The 21,761-nt window shown below is 34.2% G+C and overlaps 1 protein-coding gene across 3 annotated transcripts in view; it reads left to right on the top strand.

Moving 5' to 3' along the window:
- The window catches only part of CCDC102B (coiled-coil domain containing 102B), a 217,676-nt gene that overhangs the window by 66,776 nt on the left and 129,139 nt on the right, over window positions 1-21,761 (top strand). Inside the window, exon 5 of one of the 3 annotated variants that reach the window (XM_085307766.1) lies at window positions 4,086-4,309. The exons of the other annotated variants lie outside the window; for them this stretch is intronic. Coding sequence (XP_085163892.1) covers window positions 4,086-4,115 — 30 coding nt within the window. The 3' untranslated portion in view covers window positions 4,116-4,309. Of the gene's footprint in view, window positions 1-4,085; window positions 4,310-21,761 lie in introns of those variants that run through there. 3 annotated transcript variants of the gene reach the window in all.

The raw sequence follows: 21,761 nt of genomic DNA, 5'->3' as shown, positions 1-21,761 counted from the left end.
TGCTTGTGCTTTTAGGATAAGTTTGTTTTCAAAACTGTTGGCTATTTGGCAATCTTTGGTTTAAATGAGAAAATAAAAWTTTTWAAAAAGATATTTTAATAATAGGTAGAATTATGTAAACCATCATCTGCTGTACTGATAGCAATTAACATCAGTTCGTAACCTAGTCTTTGGGTGATTTATTTGCAGATRTTTTCCTCTACAATTCACATGAACTGCAAGTCATGGAATCACAGAACAATTCAGGCTGGAAGAGGCCTCAGGGGGTCTCTAGCCCAATCTCCTGCTCATGGCAGGGTCAACAGTGAGATCAGACCTGGTTGCTCAGGGCATTAACCCACAGAGTCTTGAAGAAGACCTCCAAGTTTTAGACTGCACCACCTCTCTGGGCAGCATAGCCTCTCTGTTCCACAGATGGGTGGCTTGTCCTGAGAGTGAAAGAGTTTTTCCTTTCATCCAGTTAGAAWGTCTCTTGTTTCAATTTATTTCTCTTGTCTTTTGACATCTCATCTTGTAACACTGAGGCCATCTTCTTGATAGCCTCCTCATAGGCTTGAGAAGGTCACTATTAGCTCCCAAAGCCTCCTCTTCTCCAGGCTGAACTGGAGAAGGTAATGAAGGTAGTAAAGGCCAATGCTAGGGAACAGGTACAATGCATTCAGACAGCCTATATGGATCAGAGAAAATACCTCCAGAGAAGAGGGAAAAAGGRAGCCAGAATTTTTAGCCAGAGCCTACCAGTGACCTAAGCATATTTTCTCACTGTCTCTAGGGCTCCTGGCTCCTGGCTGCAAAGAGAGCAGAGGGGACCACTTTTAGTAAGTAGTTGGAGCACCTTTCCCATGCCTTCTGACCCTAAAGAGCTTGTGAGAAGAAAAGTGAATTGTTAAAAAACCTGCTATTTCTTATTCAGTAGAACTGTTATGTCTGTTCYGAGTGGAAAAGCTAGTAGAAAGTGAAACATTCACAAAAATTTTACTTTTAGATTCTTTACAAATGTCATGATGCATGGAAATACAGATTTTTTACATCTACAGTCTTTTACTACACAGAGYTATATTGAATGAGACTAATGATTTAATTGGAAAACTACGGACATATTACTTAGTTCATCTTCTATTTCTATAGCTTTCACCTCTAGAGCCTTCATTTTATTGATTAGGAGTGTTCAGGGGAAGCACACGGCAATATTTCTAAGACTAGATTTATCTCATATTAAAGGGCAAGATGATGTGTATCACTGCACCAYAGCCAGATTAATATTTTCTTCATACCAGTAAATTTATTATTTGCAGTCTTCTCCCTCTTTTGGGGGATGCACTTCTTTTAACAAGATTGTTCAGCATAAACRTTACATAGACTTTAAGTACCCATAGGATTTGAACATTGGTTGTCTATATTCYTATATCCAGGCCTTTTTTAAAATTTAACTGCTGTATTTTACAGTTATGCAATTGCTTTGAAGTTACTTCTGTTCTCATCTTATCAATATATTTCTGGTTATAAAGATTCATTATTATGTAATGCTAACTGATGCCACATTTTTCTCTGTTTCTCTAAGTGATTTCTAGTCAGATGCCAGTTGTTCTGGTCATACTCCAYTCTCTATCTTGAGGAGTCCTCGCTGTTCTGTTCTTTAAGCATTTTCCAGTTCTCCTCTTCTCCTTCTTATCTCAACATGGAGTACTGTTCTGCAAATAACGTTACTCCAGAGCATACATTTGTTGCCTGCCTGCAAGGTAGGGTCCAGCTTTAGCTTCTTGCTGCATGTTACTTAGCAGAGCTTGGATTTGTAGTCTTTGCCTTCAGAATCCAGAAGGCAAATGATAACGATAACGATACTCTCCTGCTGAGGCTGACAAGTCAAAACCAGGAAGGGGGTGGGAGAGGAGAGGAGAACAGAAAAGTCACCCAAATTGGCTGCTTAGGGTGCAAAAGTATATAGATATTGAGTCCATTTAAAAAAATAATTTTCAAGAATTCTCAGCCTTTCTTTCTCTTTGTATAGATTAGATCTTTAAGAGCATCCTGCCTGCATGGAGAAAGTCAAGTGTTGAAGTAAATTACTGTGATCAAACAGTATTACTTTTAGAAAAACAAAGTTAATCACTAAGCAAGTAGTAATATCACTCGTTTCCAGATTTATCAATATTTTGTCTTTTTCTTTCTTGCTCTGTATATTAAGCAACYGTTTGAAACAGACTACCAAAGTATGTGTATTATAATCTGTCTTAGTGTACGAATGTGTGACAAAGATGTTCAAAGTGATCGAAGTATTGAGTATGTTAACTGGAAGGAAAAAAAGAATTGTAAGTTCAGGGATATTTGAAAAATTCCAAGGAAAGGAAATTGCAAAGATCATTGTTTTAAACTTGTGGTAATATAAGGATGCATTTCTTCATGATTTGAGGAAAAATATCATTGGCTAGTTTTCATCCCTACTTAGAAATAGACCTTTTTAAGACTGTTGTACATATCAGAACTCTGTCTCCAGTGTCTGCTTTCTTACTAGAAACCTAGGTTTCTAGGTTACTACTATTTCCCTATAACACCATGGGATCACACTGTGCTAGATTATATCATATTTTAGTAACACACATTTAAATTTGATATTTTATTTATCTCAAATACTATTTTTTATGAAGTTACAGTTTTGGCAAATCAAGCATTAAATGTTTTTTTCTTTTACTAAGAAAAATAATGTAAAATRTACTGTACTATAAGTAGTTAAAAGATTATTCATATTATTTTTTATTATTGCCAGAAACATTTGGATCATTTTAAAGTTTATTGATCTATAATGATTTTTAAGAAAATATTTGGTCAAGCTTTTTTGTAGCGACCATTTGCTATTTAATTGAGTTAATGTTATGTAGCCTTATTTCACTAAGCTCCATACCAACATATAATAAGTTATTAGCTAAAAAAAGTATTTACRATTACAGTTGTGAAATAAAATTTATCAAGTGATTGAGAAAAATAAGTGGAATGAGATAGGGTGACAAGTGCTTCTGTTACTTTAATACACATTTTGGCTGATAACGTTTTGGTTGAAAGCAATAACGGTGGTTTTAAGGCAAATTCCCCAACTATCTCCACTTGAATTGGGTGCACACGTAACTCCCTCGACAGAGCCTGTTTGGGAAGCCATGCTTCGGCTGGTCACTGCTGTCTTTCCAGGGCATAAGTGGTGCAAAGGGCTGCAGCGATGCTCAGGATTTGGACAGCCTCAGGCCACCGGAGCCGTGGGGACCATTGGCCGTGGGCACAGGCAAATCTGGGGCTGCAGGAAAACTCTGGGGTGTTTGTGCATGGGCCTCTGCGCCGACCGCTGTGATCTACTTACTGACTGGTGCTGCTCTGACTTGCTACATGAACACAGTGAAATGCRAAAGGAGTTGCAAACTGTTACCCCATCAGCAGTGATCATGGGGTGGGATCTGTCTGCCCTGTTATCTGAATGCATGGGACCCCTCAGAGGGGTTCGGACAAGGCACCACGGGGCGCAGATATGATTTTATAGTTTGCCTACATGATGTGGGAGAAGTTTAAGTCCTAATGGTTTATACTAATTGCCATGTGTTTCATTCCTGGTTTTGTGTTGCAGATCTCTCGGTTTGAATTTTAAATTTATTTTTTTACTCTCCAGCAGAATAAAGCTAAAAAAGGGACATAATTGTGGCACTGTTGTTAAATACTGTGATACTTCATTTTAATATTGCTCATCCAGCAGGGAATTATCTTTTTTTTTTCAGTGCAAGCCTCGGGGAGGGGAAGGAGAGTGTTATTGTGTTGGTTAGGCAGTAGYGGCTGCACAATTTCCTCCTTCAGTAGACTTTTAAAATGCAATATGTTTTGTTAGAGTTAGCATTTGGGATGCTATTGTTTTATACAGTTTTTAATTGCATTTCTGTTGAAACACTCATTTCAAGYCCTTAGAAAACTCACTAGACAGTAGAGCTAAACCAAATAAAAAAGGAATTTTACAGATGTATTCATTTCCTCTAGCTAATTATGTTGATATTGAATAAAAGCAAAAATAATATTATCAATACTCAACACTCTTTACTTTCCTCACCTTCCAGTTCCTGCAATATTTAATCCAGAATTCCTGAGATGAAGCATTTGACAATGAAAGACAAGTTACAGATTAAAAAAGGGAAACTATCACTGCATGTGACTACTGACCTAATTTTAAGTTTTTCCAAGTTCACTGTTAGTATTGGCACTCTTCAAATTTTCATCCAAGTCCATAAGTTGCAGTAATAAAACTTGCAAAAACTGTATCAAAGTTTGACTTTCACATTTTATACATTTGATATAGAAGAGCAAGAAGTAAATTTTCTGCTGATGTCTATGATCAGATATTCTATATTGTCTTTTTTCTTAACTAGGACAAGAATTTGATTTTACTGAAGGTACACATTTATTATTGCTCTGTAGATTTCATGAAATAAATTGAGCAGCATAAGCACATTAGCATAAAGGTATAACATATGATAGTTTAATAAGGGATGAACTCTTATTATACAAGTAAAGAAGGTCTAGTTGGAGGAGACCAAGTTGTTCTCTTGAACAAGTTGACTTCAGTCATGAGACAAAGTCATTGGGAAAACTAGTTAGATTTTTTTTTTTTACATTCATTTTCTCACTGTTGTCTTCCATTTAAATGTATAACAAATTGATGACTATGTGACTATCACCACCCACACCTTCCTTCTGGTGATAGCTGCTTACAAAGTGCAAAGTTTYAATAAAATCATTAAAGATGTTTTCATTAAGTAATAAATTACATATTTATAACAATAAGAGTTTTTTCACAGTTCAGAATACATTTGGGCTCTTCTTTCCTACAAATTGTGTGAAATAAATACTGTAATACTATATTTCTTTTTTCCTTCATTTTTCTACACAGCTTTTCAAGATACAATGACCAAGTGAAAAAGTAAGAAAAGAAACGGAAAAACCTTTCTGATCAAGAAAAAAATTCTAATTTCTCAACTTTATTGCATTTTTTTTCCCCTAAGTATTTTCCAGACAGTTGGGAAGCTTGCCTGTAAGTGTTAGCTACCCTCTTTATTTTAGCTGAGTGCAACATRAGACTATTCGCATGACATCTGATCAAATATTCATCTAGTCCWGTACCTTACTTCTGATATTGACCAAAAATGGGTATTAAGACTATTAAGAACAAGGCAAAAGTATTTTCCAGAGTACTCTCCTGACTTCTCACCAGTCTATGGCATGGGAGGCATACAAGGTTCCTGAATAAGAGTGTTACTTCTTCTGCTTCAATACCTCTTACTGAATATTTCTTCAGTAGAGTATTCAGTATACTGAATAATTCACTTCATCTGAATTTCTCATATGTACACTTGTTCACTATTTGAACACATGTAAACATCGATCATCTACCATGGCCTTTCTTGAAAARTTCTGAGTTTAACTCTGCATTGAGTGAAGACATCTTGATTTTGTTTGCTTTAAACCTGCACCTGCAGTTTCATTTGATTTTCTGGGCAGAGAAAATGAACTTAGTTCCATAATCATCCTCTCCATCTACCCCAGCACCCTATATTCYTATTCAGTGTTTTGATGTTTCCTTTCTCCCTCCGACTAATATATCCTAGTTTTTCATATATCAGCAATTCCCCTTGCAATCAATTCATTCTATGTCTTTCTAGTTCTAACTRGATAAATGTGTGTATGTGACAGTAAAAAGAGAAATATACAATATTCTAGTGGTGTATTTACATTTTCTGTTTTGCTTACTATTCTTCTCTTAATAATTCTTAACCTTTACTTTTGCACTGCTGTTCACAATTAAAAACAAAAAACCTATTTTAACCTAAAACCTAATTTAACCTATTGTTAAATTAAAAAGCCTATTATAACTGTAAGATCTCAAGTGACAGTGGTGGACTCAGAGCTGCAAATGTATCAGTAAGATCAGAACTGTATTTTGATTTGCATTGCTTTATATTTTGTATGTTAAATTTCATCATTCACTATGTATTCACAAGTCTTTCTGTGATGCACCTTGGTTGATCCTGTTGCCTCCTACTACCTTTAATACCTTAATATCAGCAGTAAATTTTGTGTCCTTTGGCATATAGGTAGCTTCCTAACAGTTTTGAAGTATGTGTGATTCCCTGTGGGTATCTATCTATTTCCTACAATTGGTAGGAAAACTCATTTATTCCTCTTTCTCTTTTTCTTCCCCCTCCTTATTTAATAACTAAGTATTCCACCGTTATGAGTGCATTTCCTCTTTTCCATCTCAGCCTAGTTTCCATCAGAATCACTGTGGAAAGCCTTTTTGAAGGCCAATCTCACCTTTTTACCCAGCCCTTCATATAGATTTTATCTGAGCTTACTGACTCCTTCAGAGAAATGTAATAGATTTATAAGGCATTATAAGTTTTATAAGGCGTTATAAAGGCATTATAAGGCATTATAAGTTTTTTTGCATAAAGCTTGTTTTTACACTTCCTCAATACATCTTATTTGTCCCTGTGCAAACATACTTTTAATTCAGAATATCATTTTTCCTGATATCAGGTTTCTTTATCTGGATCTGCCCTTGAARCATTTTAATAATTGTTATCATGTTATCTATTTTCTAGTCCTTTTGAAATCTTGGATGACTAATCTCTGTTTCTAGGGATTTGTCATTATCCATTTTGTCAGTTTGTTTAACAACATCTTCTATTTTCAGTTCAGTTTGAGACAGATCTTGTGATGTATCCCATATAAAAAACGACTCCAGCACAACAGTTTCCATACTCCTCCTGTGTGAGTTTAGATGAAATTCATGTAGTTCTTTTCCTTCATTTTTCRCATTGACTGTGTAACAGTTAACAGACCAACAAGCTTCTTGCTCTTGATTTGTTTGAAAAAGGATTGATAATAGATTTTGTAACTTGTGCAAGTTGTTCCTCATATCCTATCTGGCCTGCCTTATCATGTATTTACACAAATTCTGACACAGCACAGGACCTTTACTATTTCTCTCTTTTGCAAACCACTTCAAATTTGTATGCCTTCATTTTTGGTAACTGTCTACTGCAATAGTTAGACAAGCCAAATATATTTGTTGCCTGTACATTTTCTGATAGACAAAATTTCCCCAAGCCTCCAAACTTTTCTTTGTATATTCTTGGAACTGCCTGCTACAATATTTAATTTCATATTTTTTGCAGCTTCTTTTCAATTTCAATTAATAGTTCTTTCATATAGTTATGACTTGTAATATCTTGTATGATTCCCTTTGGAAAAATTAAATACACTAGACTGTATACCATAATATATGAATGAGGAATGGAGTTAAGTTTTTTTCCTTTTGAATTGGATTTTCAGACTATTCTCTAATATCTGTGATAAAAGTAGACTTGAGATTTTTTTTTAATTCTGCTTTTTCCCACAGTTTTGTTCGCTTTTAAGATATGTCCCTCACATTACCGATGATTCTAGAAGATCAGAAATTTTCTTCTTCTTCTTTTTTTTTTTTTGTCATAAGCAATCTCATGATTAAGTTGTCACTTGATAAAGGGGAAATGTATATATCAAAGTCTACTGATGCTCAATTCAAGTTTCTGTCTTTTAAAATCAAAATTGACAGTTTCAGCGTTTAATCTTTTGAGTTAGGCAGAAACTTTGGCTTTGTGCAGACTATTTGTAATCTTGTCTCAGTGTCCCACTGGTATTTCCTGGGATACATAAAGGAGTCGGTAACATACTTCTTAGAGTTATTGAGTAGCTGAATAGAGTTCTTCTAATTAACTCCTGACTTGCGTAAAACAATTTCTTTGAAGTAGCAGACTTTCAAATTCATCTCTAGTTGTTGATAAATTCTCATTTAAAACAGTAAAGAATAGCTAAATCAGGAATGAATGCTTCAGGATTGTTTTTTGGACTTCTTTTGACACCCTAGGAAAAAGAAAGAGGGACTTCTCTTTTGCTGTTTTCCACTTAAATATGCGTACTCACAGGTGTGAACAGTGGTTTATTATATTTCTTTGCAACTCTGGAAATTTCCATTTTTTAAACAACCAGCGCTAGGTGCCTGAAATAACCTGTGTTTTGTCTTGCTTTGCTCCTTGTTGCTTTCAGGGCAGCTGTCTGGAGGTTGGACTAGATGATCTCCAGAGGTCTCTTTCAACCTTACTGATTCTATGATCTTGGGTTGCTCTGTTCACTGAGGAGACCCCGAGGAACCRGGCAATTCTCTCTGAAACTGCCCTCTCCTTCTTTATGGCTTTTATACAATTTTTATGTAAAAGGTATGTTTCTATGTAAAACCTCATAATATTTCTTATGTTTCTTGCTAGGATATAGCAAGAGTGATCTACTCAGAACTCTTTTTGATTTTGGTCTAATCTGTGCCTTTTATGCTCATTTCTGTTAGTGTTGGAGTTACTTCATCCATGCAATTCTAGTTAAACTCATAGGTGCAGAGGACTGTTAGAGGACCACATGGACCACAGGACCACTGTACGATTCATTTTTACTTTCTTGCTTTTTGGATTCCTTAATCAATCCTTCATTGTGGCTAATGTCTGAGGCTTTTTTGTTTTGTTTTGTTTAAGAATGTTGRTTAATTTGCATAATATTATTAAAAAGAAATGAAAAGAAAGAATGTGTATATTTTACCTCACTCATCTCTTGCCATGAGTCAGTTTACAATATCTAGAAATCATTATTAATAATGTGCTTTAGGTACTGTAACTATAGGCCAATTCTGTGGCATTAGCAAGAAAGTATAAAAAGGCAGAAGCCTTTTTCCTTAGGTGGAAAGATATGGCTCTGAGGCATTATTTAGGCCAAACAACAGAGCACTCCAAACAGTCCTGGRCAACCCATCAGCTGAGTAACCTTTTGGCTTGCATAGTTATCTTCTTTTCCAGGGTGAGAGGACATGGCTTCAGAGTACACCTCATCCTGAAAGCTGGGAATGTGACAAGCTCGGAAGGTCACCCCTAGACTAGCCTCTGAGCAGTCATTCAAAGAGCAGAAAATATTTGATAATCTTGACAGCTTATTTAAGGTGAAGAAAATAGGTAAATCTTTGCTGTAACTGGGTCTTAGACTGCAAAGCTTTTTATGATAGAGACCATGCACTCTCCTTGTATTTGGAAGATGACTATATTTAAAAAATTGAGTGCAAGTAATCACAAGAGTTTTGTTAGACTGACATCTCTGTTGGGTAAAGACTTGATCACATTACCTGTTTGAATAGAGTCTAACCCACTAGACCTTTGCCATAGTTGCTGCCTATGAGCATCAGGAGACTGTGAGTTCTAAATTATACACAAAATGGTCTGTACGGACTTTTTCTCCCATAGTAGGCTATTAAAGAATTACCTTGTGTAGTTTATACTGCAAAGGACACAAGAATAAGCACATTTTTAGCACAATAAATAGAACCTGAGTACTTTGCTGATGGTGGTCAGCAGTTCCATGATTCCCTTTGCTTGAAACAAAATATTGATTATTTGACTAGTTCTGAAGGTAATCTAAAACTCTGCTGGAATTCTTAATACTACTCTTGTCTTGAGACAAGCTGTAGGAATAGAAGAAGAAACATCTGTTAACTTGTCTGTTCACAATAAATCCAATATAGCTTGAGCTGAGGGTTACTTTTATAATGATGCATTTGTCACACTGTCTACACTTTTATCTTTTTCCTTTTCTCCTCTTCTCTCTTCCTTCCCAACAGAAAAAAAATGAAATATTGACATGAAACCTAGTCATCAAGAGTCATTTAATCAATAGTAAGCTGTAACACAACTTGCAGCTTGTCTTGATATCAACAAAACTAGCCGTAGACCTTTGCCTACTCTGTGGACATATATAACCCCTTTTCGGATTCCAAGAAAACTATTTAGCTCTCTTACTCCTCTACTCTGCAAGAAAGTGGGGGAATTGTATCTGTTACTGAGCACTAGATCAATTAAATATACAGAAACACTAAATTTGCAGCCAGTCACTGAAATAGCATTTGATTCAGAACTTAAAGTATCATATGCTGCATATATTACTATGTAATAAAGTTTTTTCAGTTTTGAGGTGCTGTGGTTAAGGTAAAATGCCTGCTAATGTGCTTAATGATATTCAGGAAATTAGTCCCTTTTGGTGCATGATATACCCAGAATACAGTTGAATGGTCCTTGCTAATTAGTCAAATCAAACCTAGAATGTTGTTTTAAATTGATGGAAATTTTATAGTTATTTAAACTGCAGATTTACTTCTCATTGATGCATTTAGTTTGGAGCTGCATCCTAAATGAACATCTAAATGGAAGAAATTGTGACCATTGGCTTGACATCTGAAATGAAGAAACATCATTTTGTGATTTCTCCTCTTTACTTTTTCTTCCTTCCCTCCAGTAACATATTTGCTTCATTCTCTTGTTCAATTATTTATCTGAAACATTAATAAACCAATAATATTTAGGTACGAAGTAACTTAAATGGATATTTTTGGATGCTTGCACATGTGTTGATTCAATACTCTTAGAAAAAGAAAAGTAGACTGGAATTAACAAAGAAGAAGAAGAAGGAGGAGGAGGAGAAGCTGTATTAATGAGGTTCTGAAGGGTCCAGAAGACTTTACTGCAATTATCATATAGAAGAACACTGAAATATGTTCCAATGATATTACAATCTATAGAGTTATGAATACTGTAGAGTGGAATGTTTCTAGAATTTTGTTGTAGCAAAGATGAAAATGACTTTGATAAGCAAGTTCCATTTTATTAAACGTGATTCATCTTAATGTCATTTTTAGCTCCTGGAGATTAAAGTCTTAGTTTAGGAAGAACACATGGATTTTTGTGTTGTTCTGAAGTGTAAAACAAAACGATCGATGATGGATTATCTTAAAATAGGCCTGATTTGCCACATCTGTAATACAGCAGTAGCTATAACTATTAAGAATTGTTGTCTACTTCAGATATATTTTATTCAATAAAAACAAAGTGTGTTATTTTGATACATAGAAGATAAAACTGCACAACAAAATGTGAAAGGCTAACGTACAGTTTTCRTGATGTAACTCCTTTGTAGACAGCCAAAATGCTTTATAGTACAGCTGTTGATTCATTGATAGTTGATATCTGCTGATAACGGATTGTAACTGGGTTGTATAGTGATTTACTGAAGCATGCTAATAGTGTGTAACTTCAAGGTATTCGTCGTAAGTATTGCAGAAACTCTTATAGAACAGCTGGAAGAAAGCAATTTGTCCAAGTCTACCTATGAGGCAAGATCAAAGTTGTAGGCACATATAGCAATGTCCTTTTGTCATTCCTGCATTTGTGGATTCATCCAGCTCCTAGTTCATCCAAAAAAACACAAAACTCAAAATTTTTGCACTGCTTTCTTCCTACTTAAGAGAAATATATCTGTAGTCATATATGAATATGGCATCACTTCTCTTATGGATATTCACAAGTACTGAAGAGAACAAAATTCATATTTTGTTCTCAGAAATAATTAACATTCAATACAAGTTAAATGATGGTGATAATAGTCAAGGAATTGACAAAACTCTATGCCCTTAGTTCACTGCAAATACCTGAAAATCACTAGATGATTACAGAACAAACATTATTGATTAAGGGAGGTGAGGTATATGTATACTTTTTTATATATACAGAAAGATGGATGGTTCTAGATTGGATGGTTCTAGATTGTTTTGAGATTATGATTTATATATATATATATATATATAWAAAAATATATATAAGTGTGAGGCTACAAGCTCATAAATCAAATCTACTCATGCAAATCCAACAGGTCAATATTATTCTAAATACTGATAATAAATTAATTTTTTTTTTATCGGAAGTTTGCTTAACTGGTATTTCCCTAGCTACATTATCCTTAGTTACTTCGTAGTAGTATATAACATGATCTGAATTTTCATTTGGCCTTTAGTTACATAAGAAAGAATAAATTCTAATGAGTGAATAAATAAGAATATCCCAGATGTTAGGCAAACAGAAGTAACTGAACAGTAAGACCATTGATAATTTATTAACAGGACTTTAATTTTGTAGAGGACCTTTCTGATTCTGTTATTGTTTTGCTGGAAAATAGTGAAAATCTGGACCATAGTGCTAAAGATTCCCGTAGTGATTTGGAAAGGAATGTATTTACAACAGGAGACATAAAGAGGAGGAGGAGGGAAAGCAAGTCAGACTAAAAAAAAAAAAAAAAATACTGTATTTTGAATGGAAAGAAAAATTTCCCTCAAAACCTGGTTTGACTCTTCTCATCTTTTCTGTTTTCAAACCATTTCACAAGATTTTTACCTTCCAAACTGTTTCTTTTTTCAATGAATAATGACTTCTTCAGTAAAACTGAAAGATTGTGTTGCTAACACTAAAGATCAAGTATATTGAAAATTATTAAAAGCCTGAATCTTTACAGTTTTTTGAAGAATTTATGTATAATCTGAAATAGAAGAAATACATATTTTAATTAAGTTGTATGGTCTGAAGCTATTGTGACTATATCTCACTAATTTATTGCATTTAATTGTAATAAATAAATTATTAAGTAGGTAACAGAGAGTTAGAGGTACTATTTAGATAACAAAGGATTAGAAACCACATTATTTGATTTCCTAGGCCTATTCTTCACTATTCTAGTTATTTCTTACCTGGAAACAAACATTTTTTTGCAAGTACTTATATTTTGAAATTCTTAAAGATCAAGAAATTCAGCTTACCAGGGATTAATTACTGGTGATCCAAATATATGATGACAGTTCACAGGAGGTTTGCAAGGAGGCGTTTCAGTGTGTGATGCTTGCTGGCTTCATGACGCAGAAAAGTTAGCTCTGTTGAACAATGCATGAAATCCTCACAGACATGTTAAATGAAGTAGTCCAGGATATTCCTATATTAAATTTCATAAGAACAAATCAGTCTCATGAGTATGAAACGCTCAAGGTCAAATGCCAATCAAACACAAGTTGTGAAACTTGGGTTTATGAGGAGCAATGACTGTAGCAGTTTCAAATCCCATTTATGCTCCTTGAAAAGAAAGTCTATTTTCCTTCTTAACAAAGAAAATAATATTTGCCTCCAGACCTTAGATATGATGCTCTGAGCTACATAATATTGTGAAATATTAAAATATGTGCCACGCTGCCTTCTATAATTTTCTGAACAGGCATATTCATCCTGGTACCTTCTAAAGATGTGTTCATATATTTAAATGATAAAGTAAAATAAGTTGGTAAAAACAATTGCAAAGCAAAGCTGGGCTGTTTTGTGGAAATGAAACAGTTAGGGTTTTGGAAATGTACAACGTGTTGCAGATGTGCCTTTCTTATCATTAGGATTGTTCCAAAACGAAAGGTATATAATTATAATAGAATAGTTTTTTTTTCAAGGGTAAAACACAAGAAGTACTTTTTTTCTTTAACTTAAAACATTTAATATGAATGACAGAGAAAGCAATCTGCCCTGCTATGTCCTGTATATCTGTACAACATTATATATAAATATAAACAAACATGTTTCATAATAGTTGGGAACTGCAAGGAAAGTTTGAATCTGCCAATTGATTGCATGTTCCAAAATTCAAGTACATTAACCTGAATTGGTTTTGTTACCATTCCAAGCAGTAAAATAGTGTGATAGCAGAATCATGAAGCACAGAATTTTATTTTKAGAGATGCTGTTTAAGAGCTCTGAAAAAAAACCCTTAAAGATATTATGTAATTCCTTATTCTGTACAATATATGTATCTTTTAACAGGAGATACATTATAAAATCTGAAAAGATTTTTAAAAACRTACTTTGTGTATGAGACAGTAAACTGTGCTTTTGGACTAGTGAAAGTATGCTGATAGAGTCTAACTTAGGCATGTATGTAAGTGTTMTAGTATTTTATATCCTTTTAATTATTAGCAAAATTATAAGACTTTGTCTTAAACGATATGGTAGGCCAAAGGAATTTCCCTTGTTCTAGAGTGTTTGCTTGGTTTGACTCTAGAGAAACAGGATGTGCATTTTATAAAATCTGCCAAATTTATTTTTTAGAAATGTCACTTAAAATAAGGTGRCATTTTCTAATATGTCCCAATGTAAATATAATGTTTCATTCAGATTTTCCGTTCTTGAAATTACGTGTTCATATACCTTTTGCTTATTTGGGGGATTTATTTTTAAATGATATTAAATAAATCATTGGATTTGCAAGCAGATTTACTTTTGTAGAGACCTTTTATGCACTGGTTAGTCATGTATTATCTTTTATACACAAATTATGGATAATATGAAAAATTTTAATACAAATAAGCTGTAAAGAATCTCCAAAGAAAGAAAAACTGATTTACCATTATTATTTTTGCTATGTTTTGTGTTCTGGTCATCAGTATCTGTGGCTTACGACCACATTTCATTTCAGACAGAACAGAACAGAACAAAAATTAAGAAATAAAGAATACAGAGTAGTTTCCTTTCTTCATGATCTGAARCAGCCACAATCTGTGCATGCTGGATATCTTTCAAATTCAAAATCATCCAGTGTCCTATATAGCTGTATGTCTTATTTGCACAAGTGAAATATATTGTTTATTTATTCTTAATTGGACTATTTCCCCTTAGCACATTTGCATATTATTTACCATATTCACATATCTATTGGACCAGTGTTTGCCACAACATTGATGTSAGTCATTTTATACAGATTTTAAACATACATATATCTTTTTGTCTCTCAGGTTCATTGATTTATACTATTTATACAAATGGTAGAAATACCTAGGGAAAAAGTTCCTTTAATCTTATTTATGAGTTTATTAGAGCAAAAGAGRGGGGTATGTACATCAATTGAATTATAAGTTTTCAAATTTTTATTTTTTTTTCCTCTGTGAGTGACTCCAGCATGAAAATGTCTTTATATTTGTTTTTAAAAACTTTCCATAAAAAGATCATAAGATAATTCTCATAATTTGTAGCCAACATATAGTAAGTATCTGTAAAGCACAAACTCAAAAATAGTGTAGGATCAGTCAGTTTAAGACCTTTGCTACAGCAGTAATTATAAAAGCAAAGGAGATCATGATCAYGAATGTGGTAGGAAATGGTTAGATAAAAGAGAATCAAAGAAAACAGACAGGATCCTCATTCTGGAGTGGAAAAATGGACCTTTCTAGTCTGGGAAAAGATGATTTCTGATCCCTTACATGTTGATTAGATAGCAAAACTACATACGAGAAATGTTGGGAAAGCATACGTACTAGCCAGGAACTTTTGAAACAGCTCGCCCTTCCCAYACGTAGCCCTCAGAAACCAAGGATAATGCCATAAAATGGCTGTCTTGAACCCTTTTACTTTGTCACTGTGTTGTGTCTCCCTACCTATTTACCCTAACCTACTGCCACACTATCTGTAACTCCCTTGGTGACACCAACCAAAGTTGACAGGAAAATTATTCTACTTGAGAATAGTCCTCAGATAATTGCTTCAGAGAGCTGACAAAAGTGCTCACTGGTTTCGTGACAAGCGCATTAGAGGTACCTTCTGGGTGATTTCACAGAAGAATAATGCTTTGTATATTCTTCTTCCAAGATCTGAAATAACATAGCGGTTGGTGCATTACCCTGCAATAAGGCTTTACATGTGCTCTAAAGACTGCTTATTGTAAATTCTTTCCATCACACTGTACTAACTGAATAGCTTTCAGGAACTCTGTAAGAATTATACAGCGTTCTTTCTTTCTTCTGATCCCTTGAACCAGGTGGCATTTCTGTGGGGATTACTGCAGAGATCTGTTGTTCATAAGCAAACAAACTAACTAAACATCAAAATTTGATGTTACAGTGGCACAGGGTAGCTCTCAGTTTACAAATATAGTCAAATATTGTGGATCAAAAGGAAAGAAAAGTTTAAGGAGCAAGTATGAATATAATAATCTAATGTACTAATATAATATTCTACTGTGTATTTAGGAAAAATGTATGATTTTATCTACCCAATTCAGTAAGGTAATTTTTAAGGCAAGGTTGGCTTTAACTTTTAAATGTGTTAAATATGCAGCAGTTCTGTAGAGTCTGTGAATTGAACTGAACCTAACTGGAATGCRTTAGATTTATAGGCAATGTATACCTGTACTTACAGAAGGACTGTAGTTATACAACTATACTGTGGAAAACTAATGTTTTGTCAATGTGATATCATCTAGCTCAAGGTGTAGCACAAAATTCCTTGCAGCTGCATTAAAACCAAGGAAAAGCAATAACAAACAATGAAACAAATGAAAATTCTATGGTCACAATAGGCTAAGGCACTCATTTATTCAGGGACCTTTAGAGATATGCACACATGCATACATGCACACRTACATACATATATTTGTATGTATGTGTATATATATATACACATATATATATATTCCGTTCCTTTTCCCCTGCATTACTGAAAATTATATTCACATGGAATCAAAGGTTTTGTTTAGACATGTTTGAGGGCTGTCTTTTTCAAAATAAAAGCAATGAAATTACAAAATTGGAAAATTGGAAATTTTCATGACTGAACATCTGCAGGACCATTATGCAGACCAGCTTCACAGGAGCAGTGCACTGAGGCCATGATTTGAGGAAATGCAGATGTTGTATTTCAGATGCTCTGCACCGTTGACCTGATCATACACAGTAGATTTGGGATGAGCAAAATGTATTAGCTTTCCTGAAAGTGCTCATGCCATCTGTGCACCTCATACCCACCACTGACTTCTTGGAAACATTGACTTTCTGTACCCACGTGCTAAACAGGACACACACACGTATTGCTGAATACTAGAGATCTCTGTGACCTCCTGAGACAATGACAATAGGAGAGAGAAATAATGAAAAAGATAGATGTTTCTCATGTGGTTTTCCCACACGCTAAAGAAATGGCTGGCTATGATACAACGGATGATTTGAATTACTTCTCTAGCATCCTTCTGTAATCTTAAATATAAGTAGCTCTTAGTTAATGGCACCAAATCATAAGTCACAGAACAGACCTTGAGAAATGAATAAAAATGTAGTTGGTTTCATGAGACTCCCCAGAAGTACTTACAGTGATGTGCTGAGTGGATGCTTCTTGGAGCAATTTTGCATTTTTTCCTTTCCTTTCCTTTCATATGGTGCGTTGAGCTTCTGGCTGTTGTTACATTCCTTCATTTTTAGTGCAGTCTTGCTTCCAGATACTATAGTTAGGAGCTAAAAGCTGTCTTAGTAATCCTGCTAGAGTTAATGCTACATATGCAAGGTACGCATACGCATTCTTTCTTTATTTTTTTTCCCCCTTTAATCTTTTAAGAACAGATTAAAAAAGTATTGTTTTGCTTAAAAACAAACATTACTTGCCTGTTTAAAGCATCTACTTAAATAATTTTAGTTCTTTATGTTGATAGAATAATCTAAGCAGTAAACAGACCAAACTATAGAATATATACAGCATTTTTGTTTGTGGAAAAAATGTCATTATCTATTTCTGCACCTGCTTCTAATAGTAAATTTTTGTCAGATATAGAACCACAAACTTTAGAATAAGTTTTTATTATGGTCTGGAGGTGGACCAGGATTCCTATATTCATTTTTATTCAGGAATATATATTCCATCTGCTGTTTTATTGGCATAACATATGGTTACAATAGCAAACCTAAGATCCATCTCTAAGTACCATCTCTTTGTATGATTAAGGATGACTGCAGAGGGACTGTGGAGTTCTGTTTACTAGTACTCCATTACAATAAATTCAGAGGTAAAATAATACTATTTTATTGATCTAAATCAATAATGTTTGTGGTAACATTCTGTTAATGCTGTAGTAAAATGTCATTTTGCAGTGTGGACAGAATAGCTTTTGATGATTGCTAGTGTAATAATTCTAGCAAATTCCATMTTAACAAAGCCAAACTAAAGGCATAAGAGACCAGTAAATTTGTACATTATCAGTTAAATAGGACATGAACCTTCATTTTTATATAAAATTGAATTTCTACCTATTTAAAGAATAATTCTATCCTAAACTCTGGAAAACCCTTTTCCAGTATGCCAGAAGTTCCATGCTTCTCATGAATAAAAGGATAGTGTCTCAGCTATCAGTTCAGTTTATATAAGTTTTATGTTTAAACTCTAACATAATGAAAATTTAAAATATTGATGAAATTAGCCTAATTTAGCAGTTGTAATTAAATCAGTTCTGTTCTCTGGAAGCACTAGAATTGCCATAGTTACTCCATGCTGTTCCATATATGTACACCTCAAGTTTTTTGGAAAAGCAAAATTGAAATTCYCCTTGCATAATAATAAAAACTATATCTACTTTTTCTCTCTAGAGTTTATATTTGAAAGTCTAACGAATCTTCTTTTTTTTCCTATTTAGTAATTCTTCTGATATAAAATTTGTCTTATTTTAAAAAATCTTGAAATATTATTGCTGTTTCTTATCACTCAAGTATATTTGAAAAGTCATCTTTTCAGGAGAGCTCCTTCTTTTCCATAATCTAATCTTAGGTGCACATCAGTGTTTCATTTCAGGTACTTACCATCTTAAGACTGCTTCCGCTCCTGACGATAGAGAAAAAGAGAAACAACCCCAATTTTTGTCCCCTTATAATATTTTACATTGTTCTTTAAATCCCTTCTCTTCCTATTCTTTGGGGTTGTCATGAAATGCACCTTTTCTATATTTATCCAAAGTATTCCTTTGCATTTTAAAGAAGACTGGGGTAAAGCAGAAGGTGTGTGATCAGGTCTGCCATGCCAAGCAGGTCTGTCAATTTTTCTCCCGTTCTAGAAATATGAAAGAGGCTAATCACCACAATAGCACATGATTCTGCAGTGAGCGGTAATCACCTGAATCTTCTTGGAAGGATTAATGTCAAAATGTTTATACCCTGAAAAGCATCAGGAAAGACAAGTATTACTCTTGATTGYTCTGCCTTGTCTGGACTGCTTGCGTCGCTGATAGGACGTCAAAGACGCCAGCAAAGGACACCTGTGAAGGGGTCTCCTTCAGCAAGCTRTTATCAAGTCAGGCATGTTCTTGCAGCAGCTCTCTGGCAGGAGGGATGAGCTGGGAGCTGTGTCAAACAAATGACCAGAGCAYGCTGCACCCCCGTTTACTACCCTACAGGCCAAGCCATAGCCAGCAGGAACAAAGCGTGGAGATGTGTGACAGCTCTTCCAGTGTTTTCCTCTTAAAGGTTTCTGAGCTGGCACATGCAGTTGTGATAGCTGTTCCAGTATCAGCACCAGCTCTGGCACTGATGCAGCAGTGGTGGCATCTATGTACTGCTGCTATATGATATTTCATAGCTGGAGCTGACTGCAGTCAATGGTGGKTTTTATTTTCTTTTCTCACATCTAAATGAATACTTTGCTCACAAATAAGGTACSTAACAATAAAGTCGAGTAAATTTCATGTTTCATTAAATGTTGAAGRTATTTCTATTTGTTAGTGTTAAATGTTAATGATATCCCTAAAATTTTCATTTAATTATAAATTTAAGGATGTTCAAACTGAATACAAAAACAAAATGCGGCTGTTGTAATGCAGATGCAGTTTCTGTTATTGTACAGGTGCTTATCAATTACCAAGCGCAGTACAACTGAGATCTTTGATACTGAATTCCACATTTTCTGCTTGTTTATTAATTGAAAGTAGTCCAAAGTATTATGCATACACTTCTCCCATTCCCAGGGGAGTTTATTATTAGCTTAATAAATAGAACATCCATCCATCCAAAAAAGTTTCTTTACCTGTGCACTATATGTGGGTCTTTTTAGTAAAGCTAATGAGGACATTCACTTTCAAACTTCACTTTCTCATTGATTCACAACAATAAATTTTGCATAAACATTTCTCTAGTTTTCTTCTTCTATTTAGGAGGGGCAGAAGCCAGGGAAGGAATGTTACTGCTGGTGGTGTTTTTTCTGCTTTAAATTCTATCAATAAGCAATAGAATAGCTAAAGTAACAACYTCTAGTATGTGTTTAGGTAGCATGCATCTACTTCAAGGTCTGAAGAAGAATATCTGTCTTGCTAGAAAAGGAAAATTGAATCTAAAAAGAAAAATATGCAGTTTCCCTAGAATACTGATCCACATTTTTGTTTTATTGTGGTAATGGCATTGACACCATCATGAAATCATGAGTTAAGTGCTATTGTGTCACATACTTAAAAGAAAATTAACTTACTGTCTTTAAGATTTGGTTCTTAGAGCTATGAGTAAATGACACCGTATTGGGCCCATGATAAATACTGTGAGGTGGTAGCTGTATCAGAATAAAAAAAAGAAAGAAAAGAGSAGAAAAAAGGATTTCATAATGAAGAAATGCTGACATTTAGGAGATGCATATGTTGCTGGCACTAACCAAGGAAGCTCATCCACATTTAGCCTATAATACCTCTGGTAGATACCACACATCTAAAGACCTACCATCCAAAAGCTACTGATATTTTTTTGATAGGAGTCAGAATAGTGCCTTAGCTTAAAACSTTTGCATATTTTTATATAAACTATTCATCATCTTGCCTATGTTTTGMACATTGCATTTTAAAATAAATGTGAAGGAAATACCATGTCTTAAAAAAAYGTACTCATAGCTTTACTGTAGAAATTGCAGACCTTATTCAGCTATTYCTTGGAGGCAAGAATTGCAAAAGAGCGTGAGTTAGTTTGATGACAGCACACACTTTTTTTTTCTGGGGTAAAAAATAACCACTTCTTTAAAATGTCTGATCACACTTTTTATTTCCTATTTATCACAGAACAAACGAACAGTTTTATCTTAAAGGAATAAGTCTAGTTGTCTGTGGTGTAGGAACAGTAGGCAAGGAGATGAACATAGTGATTTCACTACTTGAGGAGCTGCATTTACTCAGAAACTCTCATTTCCATTTAACTATCTATATGCTCTGCACTACTTTATRCTATCAAGAGGAGCATAAAGCTTGAAATTTTAAGGGCAGAAAGGAACACACCTTACATGCAAAGCCAAGAATTTACTGTTAGTTTCATTAAAATCTTAATAATCCAGTCAAAACATATAATTACTGTTACTAGCTCAGTTACAATGACACTAACATTTGCAGATTGAAATAGCTAATTAATATAGAAAAGCTTCAATAGTAATAAAATTAAATTTGTTATTCCAAAACTACTTAATTTTTCCACCTTTTTTTTCCCTTGTGTTTTGTTCATCATTCTCGTATTGCAGTAGTATCTAAGGTCAATGGTTCTAGTCTTCCTCAGGAGTGATGGTATGGGAGGAGTATTACAGTAAGTTATCTGCATCCTGAGTTCTTTKTATGGAGGAGTAAGCTATTGGTGATGAAGGTTTCTTCTCAGTCTTGAATCTGCTTGGAGTTATCTTTGTATGTTTTTAAACACTGTATTTTTATTTGTTCTTTCTACATTGGTTTCCAGCTAAAATGTGACTGCAAACCAGTTCCTTTTCACCAGCTTAAGAGTATTTGGGAGAAATATATTGACAAAAATTTAATTTTTGAATAAATAAGGGAAAAATATAGCTCAATATAAAATGCAGATGGAAAACCATTTATCAGCATATATTCACTCCTACTTTTTAAAAGTTGGAAAGGCATGGTATTGTACAGGTTTACTCGATGACAATTTTTTCTTTTTTCTTTTTTTTTTTTTTTTTTCATTTAAGAGGCGTAAAGGGAAGAGAGGACTCCAGAGGTATATTGTGAAACTAAATAGCTCTTCAGTTGAACAATCT

This window comes from Rhea americana, unplaced genomic scaffold (genome assembly GCF_003343005.1).
Source record: "Rhea americana isolate MKP2758 unplaced genomic scaffold, rheAme1 scaffold_263, whole genome shotgun sequence".
In the NCBI taxonomy this organism is placed as follows: domain Eukaryota; kingdom Metazoa; phylum Chordata; class Aves; order Rheiformes; family Rheidae; genus Rhea; species Rhea americana.
Note: the sequence above shows the minus strand (reverse complement) of the source record. Positions and strands in the feature narration are given on the sequence as shown.